The 23,449-nt window shown below is 31.1% G+C and overlaps 1 protein-coding gene across 1 annotated transcript; it reads left to right on the top strand.

Moving 5' to 3' along the window:
• Positions 1–320: 320 nt before the first annotated feature.
• On the top strand, positions 321–20,511 carry LOTGIDRAFT_107687 (hypothetical protein; the record flags this gene model as incomplete). The annotated part of the gene is made up of 14 exons (XM_009065415.1): positions 321–472; positions 1,180–1,278; positions 1,834–1,901; positions 2,088–2,153; positions 14,574–14,695; positions 14,873–14,960; positions 15,434–15,521; positions 15,893–15,996; positions 16,568–16,694; positions 17,256–17,348; positions 17,857–17,940; positions 18,456–18,582; positions 19,429–19,548; positions 20,338–20,511. Coding segments are annotated over 14 exons (1,512 nt in total), but the record flags the coding sequence as incomplete, so codon positions are not given.
• Positions 20,512–23,449: the final 2,938 nt, after the last annotated feature.

Raw genomic sequence — 23,449 nt, 5'->3', positions numbered from 1 at the left:
GTGTACAAAATACATTATATTTAAATGAATATTTTAAAAAATTTCAATTTTTGTATTTTCAGAATAATTCAGGAAATGGAATAAAGGATCTCAATGAAAATGTCTTCCCAAACGATGGAATTATTGTTGATCGTGATGAACGAAATGTGGACGCTGAATCGGAGAAATCCAAAGACTCTGTACAAAATGACTACAAACTTCAAGACATAGCCATTCCAAGAAATCCTAAACTATTTTTTAAACCTGCTAAAGTGCCAAATGAAGATAAAGTGATAAAAAGTGAGGATAAAAGTGATAAATTTATTCAAAATGAAGGTGAAAAAGTTCATTGGACAGATTTTGAGGGAGATAAGTATGTGGATAAAAAACGTGTGAAAGAAGGAGAAGATAGTTATTTAAAAAATAAGTTTAATCAACTAGCTAGTGATAATATTAAATCTGATCGCAGTGTTCCTGATACAAGACATTCTTTGTAAGTATTCATATCTTCTCATTTCAAACTCTTCAGTTAGTCCAAAGAGGAGTGAGAGCAAGTCTTTCTCACTATGATTCATAAGAATAGGTTTGTTGAGATATTCAGGTTTTACAACTTGCGTTACTCTCCAACCATAGTGATTTCAGAATGCACTTTTTATGTCATTTCACCAAAAATTTAAAATGTGTTTGATGGTAAAAAGTAGACCTAAAATATCCTTATGTTAAAGGGGCATGTTAAAGGAAATTTTTTTTGGAATTGTTTTTTAAACCATTCAAGCAATCTTATACTGTTAGTACTATATCAGAATTGATATTCCAATTCATTTAAATATAATAAGAAAAATGTGATTTTGAAGGGTTCAGTAATGGAGGTTGTCAGTACTCACAAAACAAAAGTGCTACATGTTACATCAGAGAATACACATCAGAGATCTCTTAAAATTAGAAATTGAAAAAGGACTCTAGGCTAATATTGCTGTATTGGCAAACTTTCTATCATTGCACACTGCATAGCTTGGGTTTCTTTATATTGTAATAATAATAAGGCGACACGGGTGCTCATGTTTGAATATAATGTAAAATAGTCTACAAGTCTGGAATTGCAAAATACTTTAGTACTAGTAATCCTGTTTTCTAGCAATGTCAAAATATGACAAATTATGATTGTCATAGATTTGAAATGTTGTTTTAAAACTTTTTTAGATGTCGAGATAACCAATGGAAAGTAGATTTACCAGCTACTAGTGTTATAATTACATTTCATAATGAGGCTAGATCTACATTACTACGTACAATTATAAGGTAATTATATGAATCATAGTTTGTATCTGGTATTCATATATATCATAGCACTGGTGGTTTTTATCATTTGACTATTCTACCATAGCATTCCATTTACTTTTGAACATTCAATTAAATATTTGTAACTAGATGTAAATTGCTCTTTTTAGACTACCGTACTTAGAGACTTTCTGGAAGAAACAGCAATGGCTCAGTGATTAAGACTCTCACCTGATGGTCTAGGGTTCAATCCCAGCATATATATGTCCCAGTTATACCTTTTTGATTTGTTCCCCATTGCACACTTCATGGCAATGCCAGCTTTCATTGGTCAAGTGCAGATTAGTAACTCCATTTCATCTTAAAGTCTTTAAATGGCATTTAGCAATTGTAAGCACAATATATAGACACAGCTTTATGGGACAACAATCACTGGTTAAAGTTTTATGCAATGTTTCGATGTGTTTCCCCCTGTTGTCATGTTCCTGAGGAGGACGGGGGAAACAAGTCGAAACATTGTATAAAACTTAAACCAGTGATAAGCTGTGCCTATATATCCATTTCATCTTATTTCAGTGTCTTTCTGAGAAGTCCTGATAATTTAATAGAAGAAATTATATTGGTAGATGATAACAGTGTAGATCGTAAGTGTTTCATTATCTTTCATGGCTTCTGTGGTTCAGGTAGTTTATGTTTAGCTCTATGGAGGATGGTTATCTGGTTCTACTTATTCAGGTATTTTCAGTCGAATGAGACTGCAACTTTAGGCTCTATGATCCCTTAAGCAATCAAAATGCTTTAAGTAATGTTTTTGTACTCTCTATTTGTAGCCTCAGATGGATTAGAATTAACTACAATAGAAAAAGTAAAATTGATACGCAATGAACAAAGGGAAGGTGAGTTTCAGTTTAAAACTTAAATAGTTTCTAACTTCAATAGCAGGAAAGAAAGAACGAAACAACTATATTTTACAAGGATTACAACTTAGATTCACAGTTAAGGATCCTTTCTACCAGCTGGTCCTTGGTCAAACCTCTTGGCATTGATCTTTCCCAAATTTTCCGTACCCACTTACATCTAGGTTGACTGGGATTATGAGTGAAGATGATTTATTCGAGGTCATCAGAGTATCACACGCCGATCGAGAAGTATTTATAATTGATGCATAGTTCAACTTTGATATCTCTATTACTAAGTCAGCTAGCCTCCAGAGACTGGGGCTACATATTCACCTTATGTTGAGATTCAGAATTCAGCAACTCCTAGGAAGTGCATAGGTGCATGGAGCTCCTTCAAAAAAAATTGAAAAAAGAATTGATTTAGTGCATTCTGACAAATGAAATCTAAAATCTAAGAGTCAAATTTATGATTTTTTAAGAAATGAAGTGGGGGTACAAACCATTTTATCAAAAGGGGCAAATTCAGCCCCTGTACCTTCAATGGCATGCCCCCTACTTGAACTATGTGTGAGTAAGCCACTAAAGTCATTAAATGATATATGTGTAATGAACAAACTTTTCACTTAACATGACATACAAGAACATAACATTATACAAAAAAAACTCACTGGAAATTTAAGTCTTTAGAATTATTATTCAGCTTCATTCTTATATTTTTATTTAACTCTAATGGTGCGGGCACATGAGTACCCGTAGTCTTGATCAAGATTCTTGAATCTTGAGTAAAATCTCACGTGTGCCCAAGTTATCTTGTTCCTGACAGAATTGATCATATCAAACATGTTTGATAATTGTCTCCGATTATTTCTATCGTCTGCAAGACAGAGAGTTAGTATCCAATCAGATTCATTTCTCTTCAAATTGCATGATCCGCACCTGATTATCGACATAGTGGAAAACGACTGACTGGAGAATTTTGCTTCCTTGTGTGCCGACAGCCGGTCAGTCTTGACAAGACTCTAGTCAAAAATCGCAGACCAAGACTGTTCTTGTGACTGCACCTTTAGACTTGTGCAATTATCTCACTTTACACTGTAGAATATTGAGTAATGTATTTAGTGTAATGATACAGAGTTCTGTGGTTTTATGAGTTGAATAATGGAATCCAATGCTTTTAAGAAATATATGAAATATCAGAATTTTTATTGGAGCCCAGCGGTGATTTTATGTTTAAAATAATTGATAAAGCAAGCTTAAGTGGTCTAAAGTTTAATTGAAGTGAAACTCTCTTGAGTAATATAATGTAAGAAATTGCCATAGTGAATTTCATTTTGTCTGGCAGGATGAACCGAATATATATGATAAAGTACCTTCAATTTTCTTTCAGTATTAAATGTTTGAAGGCTTATTTTGAATATTTAAGAATTAAAGATTGGTCTCATGAGCATTCATTATTGGTGTGTAAACGCAATAGATCATGTGACAAACTGAATAAATGAGGAAGGGAGTGATAGTAGAAATGTAAATATATATATAAAAGATTGGCAGTGAAAAAATTGCTGGTATTTACTATGGCAATAATTATCAGATGCCCAGAATGAAAGTCCATGTAAACACAATAGCAAAGTGGTATCAAGTGTTCAGAAGAGTTCAGGTTGCACCTTCTGGTAGATTAAGTACAAATGTGTGCAAATAAGCATTCAAGCGTTAATACACAGCCTTAAAGGGACATTCCGTTTTTTTTTTGTAGTTTGTAATTTTTTTTTTGCTCAAATTTGTTAAAACTATACATGAAAATCTAAAGAAATTAGCCCTTTAACTATATATATGAAAGTTTTAACTAAAAGAATCCAGCCGTTAATTTTTGAATGCCATATATATTTAAAACCGTTATGTTAGGCTTTTAGGTTGTTCATGCTTTTTGACAGCTGTTTGAAAACTACTGTATGAATTTGAGTGAAATAAATGCCTAATTGTAGAGATATTGAGCCATTTTAAAGGCAAACACCAAATTTAGGTGAAAATGCTTAATTAACAATTAATACTCTCCATTTTTAATCAAACCTTTTAAAACAAATTCAGTTTGATCAAATAGATGCATAAATATAAATAACATACTTTAGAAACATTTTCAGGTATAATTTATGACAAAGAAGCAAAATATCCTTTAAAAAATGTCCAATCATTAAATACCAGAGACTTACAAGGAATAAAAGTAAGCTTAACTAGTGACAGCATAGGTAATGTAACCGGGGGTATCTTTATGACCAGTCTTTAATAGAACTTTTGAATCTTACATTGGGATCGTTCCTACCTGGTCTTTGGGAGAATAAAAAAAGTATATGACATGCCTAGGAATACTCATGTAAAATCCTGTACACAGCTAAGAAAAAAATTTATAAGCAATTTAGCAGTTAATTACTTGGTAGGAAGATGTGTTGATAAAGATCTAACAGTTGGTAGTAAACTGAAAGTGATAGTCCATGATCTTGAGATAGATCTTCAATAGATATGTCACTAGTATTTAGTTTGATAAATTAAACATGTTAATTTGATAGCTTAATTATAAACACTATACTTGACTGTTGATATATCAAAACCATATGGATTAATTTAAAGAGAAATTCCCTCTTCTATTTTCACTTTCTCATCTGGCAAAATAATCTAGGTGTCTTTGCACTCCAGTTCGTAGATTGAATTTTACCGATTGTAATAGGAATTCAAACATCAACTTTTATATAGTCTTTGAATGAATTTACATTGATATAAATGCCAGTAGATGTTTGTTTTTACTGAAGGCAATTTCTGAAGAGGGAAGTGTCGTTATTTAAATTGTGATAATACAAAACTGAATATTTAAAGAAAGACAAATTCATTATTTGGCTTTGATAACTATTTTTGGTATATATTCGTTCATATTCACTTAGAAATAATTGGTAAAAATTTGATTTATGGACAAGAGTGATGAAGATAGTATTCCAAACCACTGCATTGATTTATTTGGACAATTCCTAAAATTTTCCAATAGTTTGTGTTTGGTGCAATATAATATATGAAAAAAAAACATTTAAAGGAGCTCCATCACTATCCGTTCAATCATACCTTAGTTTCAGAAACAGGAATATTTTTAGCTTACATAATCAGTAATAGTGTTCACAGCTCATGGTCGAAATTTGAGCCTTCAAATCCATGTGTATCTATTATCAATCACATTTGAAAGTTAAAAATTTGACTCGAATTTTAGTGAGACTATGCTATATTATAGAAAACACATATATAGGAATAGACAGTGAAATTTCTAGTTTGAGGTATATTTGAAGGGATGATGCAATTTTCGTGTATTTTAGTACTTCTTAAGACTATTAAAGCACAATAAAGACCCAAATCTATCCCTGAAAATGACAACTGTTCCCCTTTAAGTCTCACATGTATTACAAATATTATGTAAGACATGTTTGTTACTATTTAAGTGAATATGATGATTTTGATATAGGTTATGTAATATAAAACTGAAACCAGTTCAAATTTGACTTTTTTAAACAAATTGAAAGAATAAAGAATGACAAATGAGTTCGCTTCGAAAATTTTTAACACAAAAGCAAAAATAACATTCATCTTAAAACATTTAAAAATGTTTGATCACTGTAGCTGTGATTTTTTTTAAATTTGTGTTTCACAAACATTTTAAGAACTATTTTGTTAAGAGAATTAAAAACATGCAACATTTTGTGTTGTCTATTGGCTTAACACAGTCTGTTGACATTTTATACACTCTATAATCCTGTTTGTTTTCTGGTCATAAAACTGTTTTCTTATTAGAAATGTTCGACTTTATGCCAAAATGACAAAAATTAACCTTAAGTGTAAATTTTGTTGTGTAATAGCCCAGATTTGAAAGGGCCAAATTATAGATTTCATTGTTGATTCTAGAATGGTGTGTCAACATGTTTCAGAAATATTTACTAAATTTAGTTGTAGAGTCCTCTCATGCAAAATTTAATATCTCTAATAGTAATAGAATTTGGAATAAAAAGTGATAATTCCATGTATTAGGCCTAGCTAGTGTTTGTGTCAGTAAATTTCCCCCTTTCAGCTTCATAAGATTTTGATATGGTTTTCAGTCATAGCAAAATCTGGTAGTTTCAGAACTATACTTATCTTGTAGTTTAAATAAAACCGTTCACTGCATGCTTGCCTTGTGGAACTTTTCTTAAAGAAGTTGAATTAAGTGTAATTGTCATCTGCTTGTAAACACCATTAGTGCTGAAAATTAAGAAAAAAATGGTGACAGTTATGATACGTTCTAATGAAACCTCAGAACACTAGCCACTTACATAACACCAGTTTGTTCTGACCACCAAAAGGTGACCATCATGAGGCTGCCAGAATTAGCTTCATTATTCACATATTTTCAGAGATAACTGGCCTGTTTGCTTTAAAGATCTTTTATGACCACAAATGTTTTTGGTAATGTAAATGGTTATTTATCATTATTAGGTGTATATTTTGAAGCTTTGGTTAATAATTGCCAATACCTTGGAAGTGCTTTGCCTTTGCATTAAAGATTCTCAAATATTCTGTTGCTTATGGAAATGTGTTTTGCCTTGGACTTATAGATTCTCAAATATTCTGCTGCTTTTATGGAAAAGTGCTTGGCCTTGGACTAAAAAATTTCTGAAATATTCAGCTGCCTTGCCTGAGAATTAAAGATTCACAAATTTTCTTCTGCTTATAGAAAAAGTGCTTTGCCTGTGACTTAAAGATGCAAAAATTTCTTTGCTGCTTATAGAAAAGTGCTTTGCCTGTGCAAAAATTTTCTACACTGCTCTTAAAAAAAGGTGCTTGCCGAATATATTCAACATGTGAACAACAGTTCTTGATGCCCACTTTTGAAATGCCAATAGCTGCTCTGAAAATTTTAGGTCAGTTGTATTTTACACTATGGTAGAAATGGTTTTAAGTGTGAAATACATGTGTTGAAATGTTATATATTTGATATTGAACTAGAGTTGATGGATAAATACAATCTCACTCCTAACTTCAATATTGGTTCAATTCCTTCAAATATAACAAATAGCTATTGTTAGTTCTACTACATTAACCATTCACTACTGTTTCATTGACTTTCTATTTATACTAGTTCTAAACTTAGATATTTTTTATTCTATTCTAGCCCTCTTCAGGGATGTTAATTTGATATTATTTGCCGGTCATGTTTGATTTTTGTTTGAAATTTAAGAGTTGTTACCTCTGTCTGCAATAAATATCTGTATAAGCAACAATTCCATTAATCAAAATCTTGTCCAAAGTCTGACGAAATCGAGAGTAAAATTTGTATAGTAGTGGAGTTTTTCTTTGATTGTAGACAAGCTGATTTTAAAGTCTCTTTCTCAAAAGTGATACAGGTAGCTGAAATTGAGCTCTTGACTTCTTTATTTCATGATAAAAACAAGTGTATAGGTCTACAATTGTTTTTTTTGGGATTTTCAAAATATCCCTGTTTCAATTCTGTCTATGGGATACAGACTGCATCAAGAAGCTGGTATATGAGGATTAGCTAAATTGCCAATGAAAAACTTGGTTGGTTGGTATGTGACAAGATAACATTATAAAAAACTGGCTAGGAGTTGCTATACTGATATTAGAAATAACATGTCAAGTCAAGTTTGCCAAGTTATTACTACTAACATTATTAAGTTAATTAACTGTATAATTTATCTCTTGCTGGTTATATAAACATTAACTTCAACATAGAATATTTACAATATCATATTATAACTTCAAGTAAAGGTCATATTAACAATGGCTAACCTCACAATATATAATTCAATAAAAGTCATCCCTTACATAAATATTTTTGCTAAAAGCAATCAAAAGAGATTTTCTCACCCTTTCATGGCTTGTGTTTCACTAACCAAATTGTGATGTTGTGCTTTATAAAACCATTTTAGGATCAATTCCAAGTTATGCACAATTTTCCACTTCTGGATATGTCTTTTGGTGTGTAAGGTTGAGGTTTTGGGTTTTTTTTTCGTTGTCTTTACAATTATGAGGCTGTCTTTTAATACCATCTCAAGTTGACCCCCTAATCTGTGGCATCCCCCCGCCCCCACAGCCTTTAACCAATCTTACCTTCTCAACCTTTGTGATCTTGAATGGTAAAACACAATATCTGGTTCAAGTTTCAACCAATTTTCAAAAAACTTATGTACATGACCAAAAAATGAAAATCAAGTGCAAAAATTCCTCTTTTCTATCAGCAACATATTGTAATGTTTGGATTTGGATGTGATCTACTATCTTATTGATAATTTTGTGTTGAAATAGTCTGACAGTGAAAATTACAAAACATCACGGCAGTATTTTAATATATAATTAAATTACAAGTCTAGCTGTGTTTTGATATCATGATAATTCTAATACATCAATATTTATAGACCGAAAGTTACGGTGATGCCCAACACTAATTTACAATCATCTTAATGTAATTCAATATTCTGTTAGAGAAAACGCATCTTTTAAGGTGTGGAAAATCCCCATTTAACAGGGTCTTTTTTCTTCTGACTACAGCTGACAACTGTCAAAATATCCATCAGAGGCTGGATGTTTCGGACTACAATATTTAATGACAGACCTTTAAAACTGTATATCATTACTTTCTACTAAGTTAACCTGACTTATAGACTTATCTAGATTATCACTGTACAAGACATTTATTTCTCTTAAAACTTTCATTTTGATGGTTTTAAGATACAAGTAAATAAAGTCCTTTGTCTGATATGTTGGTTAGTGGGTTGACATGACATTAAGGCATCCAGCTGTTCAGATAGGACAAGACAAAATACAAGAGCCTCTGAATGGTTTGATTTTAACTGACGGTATGTTAAAGAGATTGTAACGAGTTTTTCTAAATTGTGTATTAGTATCAATTTGCACCATTATTATTTTCAGTCAGGCGCCTGTGGTTCCTGCAATTCCTCTAAAACTAAGTGTCACTAATCGCAAATTTGCTATTTCACATAAGGCCATTCACAATAAGTGAAGTCATCAAATACAAAATTTAAATGGAATTGCAGGAACCACATCTGATTGAAAATTGTAATGATGCAAATTGACTCTATCAGTGTCCCTGATACACATACAAATTTTAGAACACCTCTTTATAATCTCTTTAATGTGATACTACATCTTAAAATAAACATAAAATTTCAGTTCTTAAGAATGGTCAATATGAGTATATATTCATCAGTGAATTTACCTGGTGTAATAAAGTTACAATAGAATCCCTGTAAAATCTAGAAAATTGGAAAATTCATGAAACTAAGTAATTATTGAAAAACGCTTAATTTTAATATTAAGCGTTTTTCAATAGTTTATTGCATATTTATGGATAATTACTAAGTTTTTTGGATTTATCGGATTATATAAGGATCCTGTTATGTTATTTATGACACCAGGTATATCTACTGATGAATATATAATGCTCTTATAGGCAAGTCTAAAATTCTTAAATTTTATGTTCACTCTAAGACGTGGTATCACTTTAGCATTTGTGTCAGGGGTATCTTGTAAAAGAAAGAAAAAGGCCTTAATTATTGCCTGCTGCTGACAAAATCCTGCAACAGATTTTTTTCTCTGCTCACTGCATTGTATTGTGTGACTAATTGAATGACATAGGAATATAAACCAAGAATTATGATTGGTATATCTACTGAAGTTACTATGTATATAAAGTGTCTAGTAATTAGTAAGATGAAATATTCCCAAGATGATATTCCATCCTAGGATGTTTGTACATTATCTTATGAATATTCTAGGCTTAATTCTAACGCCAGTTTTACGCACAAATCAATATTTATTATTGTGGGGATTTCTGTCAGTTTTCATTATCTTTTATGAGGGAATATAGTTTATGGTTTTTATAGTTTTGGCATTTTGTATGAAAATGTGTAAAAAAGAAACTTATACAAAAAGTGCAAATTATAGCTTTTTGTGGTTTTGTTTTAAGTTATTTTCATTAATTCTGTGCTATTTAAGTAGAGTTCTACTTAGATTTAATTAGATTTTCTCTTTTATGATATCTTTTTGCTAGTTCTAGTATTTGCAGAAGGTTATTTGACTAGATTATAATGTTGCTAATGCATATTATGCCATTTCATTCATTGAAGATATTTTTGCAAAATTGTGACAACATAATCTGTTCTACTTTTCTGGACTTACTTTAACTACAAACCTTTGATGAAAATAGATACAGATCGTGGGTGACCGCTTGAAACCTCATATAACGATATATGATGCAAGATTACTTTTCGAGAAAAACGCAAAAAACTATTTGTACTTGTAGTTTGTTAAAATCTTTTTTGTTATTTTTATAATACGTGATTTTTCATTCTTTGTAAATATAAACCTCGTATAACAATTTGAGTACTCCGGCCTTTTGAACCAAAAACTTACAATCAAGCTAAGAATACGAGGTTTTGTTCACAAGATCAGCGCTTTTACGAGCTTTAGAACGGTGTCAAAGTGACCAAATATGGCATGTACGAAGTTTCAAGCGGTCACCACGATATACAAAATGAATTACAATATTGGAAATTCTCAAGAATTTTATCAATTTGTATACTATATTTATATGATTTAGATAATACATGCAATTCCTTTTAAGTGCAGCCACATTTGAGTCCTAAACAAAGTAATAACTCCCCTTAGACATGCTCGGCAAATATATATAAATCAAGAACTTGTATTTTAGTCTGTGTGTTAAAGAGAGTTATTGCCATGTCTTTAACTAATTATTTGTACATGGATTTGTAAATCAGTTGTCTAAACAATAGAGGTGGTTTCTTCAATTAGAACTGCTGGTGCAGTATGGCCTGAGTAATAGGTAAACTAAGCAATGGTCATTGACTGACCATCACTGACTGTTGGTCAAATACTGGAAATTGTTTATAGTAACCTCAGTGGTTGAAAGTTGAGTCTACAAACCCCCAGTGTCAATGTTTTAACCCAAACAAAAATAGATTAACATTCTCTTTTAAATTCTTGTATCAACAAGCAGTAATCTTAAATAAACTAGGAGACATGTCCTAGACTAGAATTTACTACTACTAGGTACAAGTTATACTTGTTTTTACTGAACTAATCAAGAATTTACAACCATCTGGTTTGATAGCTTGTTGTAAAAATATTGTCTGAGCAAAGAAAAGGTTTTTTGAATTTTTCCCTATTACATTATTAATGAGAATTGGAATATCAGCCTCAAAATAGTACTGTTAGTCTTAGAATGCTTTTGCATTGATAAAAATATAAGTATGAGCTGATCACACATTATGTCTTCAAAATTTTATTTTATAGAGGTCAATTTTCAGCCAAACCTGTAAAAGATGATATTTTTATCAAAGCAAATAAATACATTCTAAGACTATCAGTGGGGCCTACTGTCTAATTTATTGAAAAAGCACTTTTGTTTGAATAACCCCTTTTACCTGGTATTCATAGTTTCTTAAACCTGGTGTTATATGTTATGTTCTCAAATCTTAGTGGATGTGCCAATTACATTACAGTAAAATCCTCTTGAAGCAGGTCAGAAATGGTTTTCACAACGAATGCCTGTTCACATGACACAAAATCCATCCAATCTTTAATGTTTTGATAATCTTTGGGATACGATATATGGACACAGCTTTATGGAACAACAATCACTGGGTAAAGTTTTATGCAACGTTTCGACGTGTTTCCGTTGTTCCATAAAGCTGTGTCCATATATCGTACTCACAATTGCTAAATGCCATTCAAAGACTTTAATCTTTGGGATAGTTTTTGTCAAGAAGAAGGTGATAATGAATTTAATAGTCTTCTTGAAACTTCTACATATTATATCGCCTGATTGAGCCTTATTAAATTTTCATGCATTATGATGGTATTGGTTTTGACATCAGCAATGTTTCTTCAAATTCAGTATTTTGGGATTATTGTAGAAAAGTTTGGTCCCATGATATTATCATTTACACTACTTTTTTTTAAAAATTAGAGTCTGGTGATGTCTAAATTGCTTGTCATTTAAAATTGTTAGTCATTTAAAATTGTTAAATTGGGTTAGCTTGACATTTTCATTAAAATGTTATCTAATGGAAGTTATTTTGAAATTGTTCTAAAAACTTCTAATGTTGTCACTTTTTTGCCAAAATTTAAATTTTGTTTGCTATTAACCACCTGATTTCAATTAAGCTTTTTGTGATAGTTTTGTTACTTTGTTTAAAATTTTAAAATCTGGAAATCTGCCCATTAAAGAATAATTATAGGTATATAAAAGAAAACAGGTTTTTGGCTGGTATATGATCTATTATCAAACACCAGTGATTATGTATATGGTACCCATTAAAAATAAAGTGATAAATTTAATACTTTATGCAACTCTTTTTTCTGTGAGGTAACATTCTATGAACTGTGGTAGTTTTTAGGGAGTACAGTACAATGTTTAGAGATCACCTGCTTAGAACTCACATTAGAATTTCAAATGTCAAATTAGTTACAGTGGGGGTATGCACCAATTTATTTGGTAAATTTTGAAATATCCATTTAGTGTAAAGCATAGTTGAAAATAAATGTTAATATTCTTAAAACAAAGATTATTTCATCTCTAGACACAAAAAAGAAAAAAAAAACAAGAATGATTTTACAATGTCAACAAAAATTGATAGATCTGTGAACAAAAGATTTTTTTTAATTTTTTTTATTACAAAGCATGTACATTCTTTCCTTTATAGTTCAGATGAGCCGAGATGGCTAAGTTGTCTGCTAGGTGATTAGGTGCTTTGGGTTTGAGTTAAAGGAATTGTAAAGAGGTTTTCTAAATTGTTTATGTATATCGGAGACACTGATAGCATAAATTTTTATCATTCCAATTTTCAATCAGACGTCTGTGGTTCTATCAATTCTACTATACAACTAAGTGTTTGATGACATCAGTAATTGTGAAGAGCCTTAATCTGATAAAGAATATTTAGTTTTACAGACGTCAGACTGAAAATTGAAATAGTGCAAATTGATGATATCAGTGTTCTTGATACACATAAAATACTTAAAAAACCTTTTTACAATCTCTTTAAAGCTGTACAACATTACAATCAATAGAAGTTGAAACATTACTGAGTTTTTATTCTGTAAGCAAACATACTTGAGTTCAAATTTTTTTTCTGTGAAATTGTGATCTGACTTTTATGCCTTGTTTTAAAATTGTTAACATTTATAAAGTTTTTTTTAAAGAGGATGAAAACAATGCAAGTTCATGAAAAGCATGTTTGTAGTTTGGTTTTAAATGTTCAGTGATATTTAAAAAGTGGGTGGTCTGGCTTTTCAATTACTGTAGAAAGCATGTAGTGATATACTGCTAACACAAATTAAAAATGTTACTTTGCTCATTATTTTGGTAAGAGTTTCAAAATGTTGTTAACTTGACTTTAATGACTGTTTTTATGTAATAGTGTACAGTTTTAGGATATTGAAACCTAAAATAGAGGCCAAACACAAATTCCTGGCTTGAACCTTAACAAAATATTTGAATAGAGAATGTTCAATTTGGTGGAAGATTTTTTTAATGAATTTGAGTACCTTAAGGCTATATTAGTGCAAGTTTTAAAAGTGGAGTTCTCATTTATATTGATAAGGCTAATGAAAACTGGCAATGACATGTACAATGAGGAAAATTTTACTCAGACAGTAGTCAAGATGTCTTTTTGTTCACAAGTCTCATCCAAATTACATACTTTTTCCATATCTGCTTCGCCAGCCTGAAATATTGACAACTAATCTTTTTCTATTTTATCTATAAGGTTTATGATATGAAATGCATTAGAACCACACTAGAGATAAAAATACAGCAAACACACACATATTCAATTAAATATATTGTTAATCTTGTTAGCTTTTGGTGTAATTTTTTGCATTTAAAAAGTGCATTCTAAAACCTTGTTCTTATAATATTGATACTCTTTTTAAAGATGGGTTTCCTTTTTTTAGTGTCAAATTAAGCAATTAAGATTAATTGGTGTTTCTAATGAATTAGCATGTATTCTTTATCATATCATTATTTTCTTGTATTGCATATAATTTAAGTTTTAACCAATCATAAATGTCCAATTGTCCATGTATGTACAGTCTGGATTTTGATCAGTCACTCATTGGAATTCTGCTGGTAATTCTCTTCTAATTTAGCTAATTAGAACACCTCTACTTTCTATTCATATAAGTATTAGAATTTGATTTTCATAAATGAAAATGATGGAACCCATCTTTAAACATAAGCCTATATACTTTTATGATTTGCTCTTCAAGATAGAAGCAAACCGTAGTAGGTGTTAGAGAAGGAAGAGTTTTTGATCATGTTGCAGTTTAAATGTATATTATTGTCTATTTCAGGTTTAATAAGATCGAGAGTGAAGGGTGCTAATGTTGCTAAAGCTCCAGTGTTAACATTTCTAGATAGTCATTGTGAATGTAATGAACATTGGTTAGAACCATTATTAGAACGAGTAGCTGAGGTAAGACACATACCTTTTCTGATGCATCATAAATTTTACAATCTATCAATAGAAGTTGATACACAATCCCAGGCTTGAATTAAGTGCCTTGGAGGAAATATGGTATTAATCAAGACTCAAATCCACCCCCAAAAATGATCAATCTTTAATATTATGTTTCTAAAATTGATGTTTTAGGATGCCACAAGAGTTGTTAGTCCCATTATAGATGTTATTAGTATGGATAATTTTGACTATATAGGAGCGTCTGCTGATTTAAAGGGAGGTTAGTCTAATTTTTTATATATTTTCTAGACAACCTCTGACACATATATGTGAGTTTTGAAAAAGTTTTACATAGGTCGAGATAATACCTTCCGATTTTTCAACCCAGTTTCCCCTGTCAGTGATGCAGGTAAGAGAGGCTGACATGGAAAAAGCGTCTAGTCGTTCGGATGGGACAATAAACCGAGGCCCCGTGTGCTACAGGCTGTGCACATTAAAAATCCCTCGACAGTTGAAAATCGAAAAAGAGCAGACTAAAGCCGCTGTCCCGGCAAAACGTCCCTCATTGCACCCTGCTTGGCATTAGCCCACTTGGTGCAGAAAAGTAGGATGTAAAACTCCATTCATTTCATTTCAATTTCATTTGAAAAAGTTTGAATGTGGCGTGAATCTGGCGAAATGCTGTAAATAATGAGAGAAGTCAGTACACATTGAAATGTTTTCAATTGTATGGAACCATTGGCATTATTTCAGGATTTGATTGGAATCTAGTGTTTAAATGGGATTATATGACAGCTGATGAAAGAAAGAAAAGATCATCAAATCCTATATCACCCATCAGGTATGTTGCTCTTTCTGAAAATACAACTCCATTTCAGGCTTTGTATTTGCATTGCTCATAAAATCGGTAGGCATATTTAGAGCTACACAGAATGGCAATGAAATGGCAATCATCATCATGGGCTATCATGTCAGGGTGAACATCTTGGAATGAGCACACAAATTTCACATTTTCTTTGAGGTTCTGTAGCATAGTTGTTTATAGCATTGAATACTTTACATGCATAATTTGCTTGTTTAGGCTGAACTAATGGTTGTCATGGAGTCTTCTTTCCTTCTTACAACAGTCGTCCCAGTTGTAAATATTTATAGACAATCCAGGAAACATCAATGACTGCCTCTGCCTTACATAATATTTAATTTTGGTTTCAGAACACCAATGATAGCTGGTGGATTATTTGTTATTGATAAAAGTTGGTTTGATAAGTTAGGACAGTATGATCCAGAGATGAATGTATGGGGTGGAGAAAATTTAGGTAGGATAACTTTCTACCATATCAATGATTTCTGAAGCGCAGTCTGTTAGAGCATTGAAAATTCAGATGACATCATTTGCTTGGTGGCATGTGAAAGTGTGGTAACCTTAAACATGTCATCTTACCGCATTAATCCAGTACACCTACTTTATGGATGCAGATGATTCAGGAACAGATCAATGCCAAGAGATTTGGCTAAGGACAAGCTTGTAGCAAGGATCCTTGACAAGTTACTATACTTCTTAATGAAGTTTCTATTCAGAAATACATTTTTGTCCAATCTTGAAATTAATGCAGATTCCATTCCAAGGTCTGGTTCACATTGTTTTCATTTTTCTTCCCTTTTTTCACCTTAGCAAAGTACTCATATCCAAAAGGGTTTCCTAGTCATGTTTGATTAGAGCCACAAAACATACTGCCTTTATTTGGAGCTTTAGGACAAAATCATATTCAAAACATGCTTGTTTTGTGAATATTCATGCCACATTCTGAGTAACAGAAGCCTATCTTATGATTTATTTGACTGGTATTGACAGTGAGTAATCTAATGCTATGGTTTTTGTCTGTGTAGAAATATCATTCCGTGTGTGGCAGTGTCATGGATCATTAGAAATTATACCATGTAGTAGAGTAGGTCATGTTTTTAGAAAACAACATCCCTACACCTTTCCTGGTGGTAGTGGTAATATATTTACTAGGTAAGTATCATTTTAGCTAGAAACAGTAAGTAAGCTTCTATTTCTGGCATAGGTAGAGATAATGGTGTCTTCCCACATCGACCCTTCCCATTTCGCAAAGTGGGAAGGGGACAAAACGGAATAAGGGACTTATTGGGAAAGGGGCAAAAAAAAAAGGGGCAAAATAAAAAAAAGGGGCAAATCAGGAAGGGACATAATGGGAAGTGGCGAAATGGGAATAAATTGGGGGCGAAATGGGAAGGGGCGAAATGGGAAGGGGCAAATTGGGAAGGGGCAAATTGGGAAGGAGAGAAATGGGAAGGGGCGAAATGGGAATAAACCAGAGATAATACCTTCCGATAGTTCAACCCGAATCTCCTATGCAGTAATGTCTGTCTAGCAGCTTCCAATATGTGCATGTTAAAGATCCCCCATTAGTTTGCATCAATTTGTGTTGAGACTTAGGCCAACTAAATTTAGTTTTTTGCAGTTTAATCTAGACAATATTTCTATATTGCCCTGTATTACTGAAAACTTTTCATTCAATATTCATTGGGAATATATTTTGTTCTATTTTAATAGAAACACCAGAAGAGCAGCTGAAGTATGGATGGATGATTATAAACAATTTTATTATTCTGCTGTACCATCTGCTAAACATGTTGATTTTGGAGAGTAAGTTCTATTTCAAATATTATATTATTATTAGTTTTAAACAGAAAACACAATGAATATATTATGATATAACATACTTCTTTAATAACAAAGTACATAACAATTTAACACAACACAATTTACACATGTCTTCAACTGATGAAATTCATATTTTTTTTCCACACACATCATTTTACATACATAGTTTCTTAGCCCCCAGACCAATGATTGTGAGTCATGTGATTCCAGTTCAGTTAGAAACCACAATATTGACTTTGTCACATTTGACCACAGTCAACGGCTACAAATTCGCAATCCATTGTCGATCAAAATTTCAAATGGCAATGATATTGGAATTACTGAGGGGATATGCCATAGCTGAAAATAGGATTATGATGTTATGTTTCTTGGACCAATTATAGCAGAAGTCTATCTGTGGTCTTGAGAATTGAGATATCTTGAAGTGAACATCTTGGAATCTATATATTTTAACTATAGTGAATAAATTATTTTTGACTTGTTATTTCAGTATCAGTAAAAGATTAGAATTAAGAGAAAGATTACAATGTAAACCATTTAAATGGCTTTTAGAGAATGTTTACCCAGAATTAAAGTAAGTTGGATATTATGTTGTATCTTCAATTTAGAATCTTACTGAGAACAAAGATAAGTGCTTTTGAAAATGATTTGAACATGAGCACAAATATATTGGGGAGAACAAATGGTCCGATTTATATATATTGCATTTATTCTTACTTACACTATCTTTGAGGTTCTATCTCACAGTCGGTTAAAGGGTTGGTTCTTTACATGATATCATTTGCTTGGTTACGTCAAACAAATGGTGGTTGTGGGTTCTGATCTTGATCGTCGTGTGAATGTCCGGTGATCTTGAATTAGTCATCTTCAATAGTAATTCCAGTCGACTCAGCTGTAGATAGGTACGGTTAGCACAACTCTCGGGCATCTTACTTGTGAGTTGCGTTCAAAACTCATGACCACTTTCATTATTCGCAACCTTACGTAATTGATAATCACTATGGTCTGAGTGCCCCTTTATGTTTATATTTGAACCAGATGATCGACTATTGTTTTCCCTCTATGATTACCTGACTTTTCTATCTATAGAATACCTGAAAAAGAAGATATATCATATGGTAGTATACAACAAGACAGTAAATGTATTGATACTATGGGACATTTCTCTAATGGTTTATTAGGACTTTATCCTTGTCATCACACTGGTGGTAATCAGGTAGGTACTATGCCAGAACATTACTTTAAGAGATTGTAAAGAGGTGTTCTAAAAAATTATGTGTATCAGGGACACTGATAGCATCAATATGCACCATTACAATTTTCAATAAGAAGTCTGTGGTTCCTGTAATTCCAATAAAACTAAGTGTTAGGTGACATCAGTAATTCCAAAATATACTATATGACAAGGCCCTTCGCTTAGTAACGTTATCAAACTCTAGATGATTTTTAAAACCTCTTTACAATCCCTTTAATGCCATTGAATTTAATGTGTTCAATTCTTGGTGATTTCTATGTGATACACTGTTTCTTTCTGTATAATGTTAGTGAATTTACCATTAAATGTACCTTGAGTTATTAAAAATTTCACTAAGTTTTTTTACATGGGATATTGTTTGCCACACTTACTGTTTTTGAACATTTGATGGCACATCTATGATATATTAAAAAGGATCTAAGAAAGAAGAGAAAAAACACAGACATACCAGAGCATGATTGGCATGGCAAATATAATCAAATCAACAACCTCATATTTTCATTATAAAATTCAAATCTGAGACTGTTTCATATGTACCAATTGTATGTTTCATATGTACCAATTGTATGTTTCATATGTACCAATTGTATGTTTCATATGTGCCAATTGTATGTTTCATATGTGCCAATTGTATGTTTCATGTGTGCCAATTGTATGTTTCATATGTACCAATTGTATGTTTCATATGTACCAATTGTATGTTTCATATGTGCCAATTGTATGTTTCATATGTGCCAATTGTATTATTAGTTATATTTCCACTATATAAAGATTACCAATACTTACTAAATGGTCTCTTTGTTACAGGAATTTTCATTAAGTAAAGATGGTAGTATAAAACATTTAGATCTATGTTTAACATTAACTGGTGTTGGTTCTGGTAATATGATCAAATTATTTCAGTGTCAGCGAAATAATTCTTATCAGGTAAGTTTGATTATAGACTATAGGGTAGAAATGCCTAAATTTAGGCTTTGATCCAGCCGTAGGTCAAGATAACACCTTCAGATATTTCATGTCTGTGATGCAGGTCAGAGGGGCTGACCTCATCAAAGCACCTAGAAACTGAGGTGGAAAGAAATAAAAGTTTTCAAATTGACTTTGTTCTCTTGTTAGTCAGTAAAAAAGTCAGAAAACTAATAAAAAAGATTCAATTTGTACCAATTTAAACTATTCCAATAATCAGTGCTTCTGATACCTTTCTACTTAGAGGAATCCTTCATCTTCCAAGATTGATCATGGAAGTAGATCCTTAAAGATGGGTTTCCTTGTTTTTTAATGCCAAATTATGCAAGCTATTTGGTTAATTGGTGTTTCTAATGAATTATCATGTATTCTTAATCATATTATGTTCTTATGGCAGATGATTAGGAGTTTTAACCAATCATACATGTCTATGTATGTACAGTCTGGATAAACAAAAAAAAGTCTTTATGACCTTTCTCACGTCTACTTTCTATTCATATAGGTATTAGTATTTTGATTTTCTTAAATGAAAATAAGGGAACCCATTTTTAAGCAATATTTAAGGAATAAAGATCAACAATTTTATAGTTCTGGAATGCTACTTCTAAGTTTATATATTTTTTAAATATGTTCTTCTGATGATAACAATGTAAATTGTTGAAACGTTGTGTACAATATAACTCAGAAGTAGTATACCATAGATATTTTTCTTACTTCTCTATTATAAACTGCTCTTATTTTTTTTTTTAGAAATGGGAGAGAACAAATGAGGGTACAATGATAAAACATCGTGATTATGATTATTGTTTTGATAGTAATAGTGATAATAATGCTTTGATAGCCACAGATTGTGATGATCAATCTGAAACACAAAAATGGACTTTAAGTTTAGAGAAAACCTTAATTACAGTTAGGTTATATTAGATCAATGATACATTAATTAAATTTATATATATATAGGGAGATAGTAAGGTTATCAACTGATAAGAGCTCAATTTAAGCTTAGTATATCACTTTTTTTTAAAAAATCTTATTGTAAATCACCTGAAATAAAAGGTCACTTTAGAGAAGATTTTCTGCAGATTTTTAATGTTACCAGCTTCTATTGAGTTCTTTCAACTGGTAAAAAGGAAAAATGGATGATGGTATCCATACAATGATTATCAGAAATGGTTTTAGAGAGGACACAATTTTGATAGAACTGTGGAGGGAAATTGTAAACTGAATTCTATCTTCACAGAATTGCTGTACCTTTAGTGACAATTTCCATTGCGATATACCAAAATGTTGTGTCAAATCGTCCATTTCAGGTATTCAAAAACACTACACAAAGTGTGTTCCATCGAAATAATAGGCTACTGTCTGACTTTTTGTATCTCTGGAAAGAAATTGGGTGATATCTTGACCACGATACTATAGCAGTATTTATAGTTTAGCTTCCAAAATATTGTATGATAGAAATATTATATTTCAATGGATTTTTTTCTTCATATTTACTTTCATTTGAATATTGATGAGAATACTGAAACAGAATTTGAAACATTGTTACTTGAAGTTTCATGTTATGCAATGTTCAGACAACTGACCTATTTCAGTTTGCGTCCTAATTGGCAAACTTCAGTAGGGATGAAATCTGAAATAGGTCAGTTGTCTGAAGATCTCATAGCGTGAACCTTGAGTAACAACATGATTCAGGTTCTGTTTTAATATGTCTATATTGAGCACTATTTTAACAGCTCAGATATTTTGTTATTGAATTAATAATTATGAAGGTACCATATTAATATCCATTTTCATTTAGAGAGCTATCTGAATATTGCATAGCCTGAAAATCAGAGTAAATTATGAAGATAATATATTCAATTATATGAATAGCTCACATAAAAAAGGTACCATATATTTCTTCTGATAATCTTTTATGAATTGGTCACACTGTAATTTTCATTGATTTACTTTATATTGTATTTCTAATTTGAATTGGGTATCAATGTTTTACAGTTATTTTATTTCTTAATTTGAAATAATCAAACTGGAAATTCTTTATCATGATGAATTGTTTACAAAATATAAGCGTCAGATTTTAACAAAACTATGAAAGAAAAATTCTGATGAAAACAACATTTTTATGTCAAAAAAAAACTTCTGTCTCGTAAATCTTCAAAATTCTTGTATTTTGATAATTATACAAAACAAAAGGTTTACTTCTTGTGCTTTCTTGATGCAAATCAAATCAAAATCAATTCAATCAAGAGAAAATAGGTCATAGGATTACACTAGGCTTGTTCCACCCAGGATGAGAATATGATTTCCACCAAACTCTTCTCTGCTATATCTACTAAGCTCTCTGTTTGTAATGTGTTTCACACTTATAATATGTAACTTACATCAATCATTCCCATCAAGAAAAAATCCTTTTAATATACTGGTATAACATTTTATCAATTATTTAATGTCACCTTTTTCTTTACAATTTTTTCTTTACATCGACTATGAGTACATATATCAAAAATCCACAATATTTGCCAAGAATTACATGAAAAATTTTAAAAGTCTATAAAAGGCAATATTTTACTCCAAAAAATAGATAAGTTTTCTTATCATTTCTGATCTCAATCTTTTTTACCACATCCAAGATCCATTGAAATCCACATTATAGATCAAAATATATTACTTTATGTATGTTATTATTTAATATCCAAATCGTTAAAAATAGTCATTTATACCTACCTTATATTTTAAAGGGGTGTAAAGAGGGTATGTACATTTTTTTGTGTATGGAGGACACTGATAGCATCAATTGCAGGAACCACAGTAGTATGATTGAAAATTGTAATGGTGTAAATTGGTGTAAATTGATGCTATCGGTTTCTCCTATACAAGTTATACAAAGCCTCTTTACAATCCCTTTAAGACACTCAAACCTAGTGAAGTTTTCTCAGCATTATGTAAATTAATATAGCTAATTATAAAGCCGTTCATTGTCTTCCTATTTAATGGTTTGAAATCAGTGCCATTTGAAAGATTTCTCCTTCCATTCTAAATATTTAGTTGCCTTATCAATCTGCCAAAATATTAACAGTCTTCCAAATTAAGCTAATATTGCTTCCAATGAAATAAAGTTTAGTTTTGATAATGTATAATTATTTTAATTTATATCGAATGCATTATGTATAACTGACTTATAGTTTTATGGCTTTATGAAATACCGGTACCATGTATTTGCTTTGCTCAAAAATAGATATGTAGAATGAGTATATAGTTTTATTGTATAGTAACGTGCATGAAAATGCTTTATGCTTTATATTATAAGGTGCTTTGATATGTGATTGAAATTTAAGACAGATGTTTCAGTATATAGATTGATTAAGAAAGATTCAAAATAGGTTTTGCTTTGTAGTAAATCAAAATTATTCCTTTTCTTTTTCTACCTGATATTTTACTGCAGTTGTGTTCCAGTGAAATTATTCTTAACCAATTAAAGCTTGTAATGAATGAGCCATTGCTTTTGAAATAATCAATTCAGACATTATTACTTGATTGTTAACTTTTGATTCATTGTGACATATTCTAATTCACAGCATGTCAATATTGACATCTCGAGAAATGTTGCTGTTTCTGATACAAGATACATTTTGCCCCCAAAATTGTAGTGTCTTACATTATATTGTTTCTGTGTGTATGTCCATAGTTATTAATATTTTACTAGAGTTCTATATTTAATTCATTCTATGATTCATGATTTTAAATATGTTTTTATATCATATGTCATTATGTATTCCTTTAATTTTGTCAATGATTTTAATAAATGTTTCAAATATTATCTACCAATTTTTCTTAAAAACAAAACAATGCCCCTCATGGT

The sequence above is a fragment of the Lottia gigantea genome (genome assembly GCF_000327385.1).
Source record: "Lottia gigantea unplaced genomic scaffold LOTGIsca_7, whole genome shotgun sequence".
Lineage (NCBI taxonomy): Eukaryota > Metazoa > Mollusca > Gastropoda > Lottiidae > Lottia > Lottia gigantea.
This window is presented reverse-complemented; position numbering and strand designations above follow the sequence as displayed.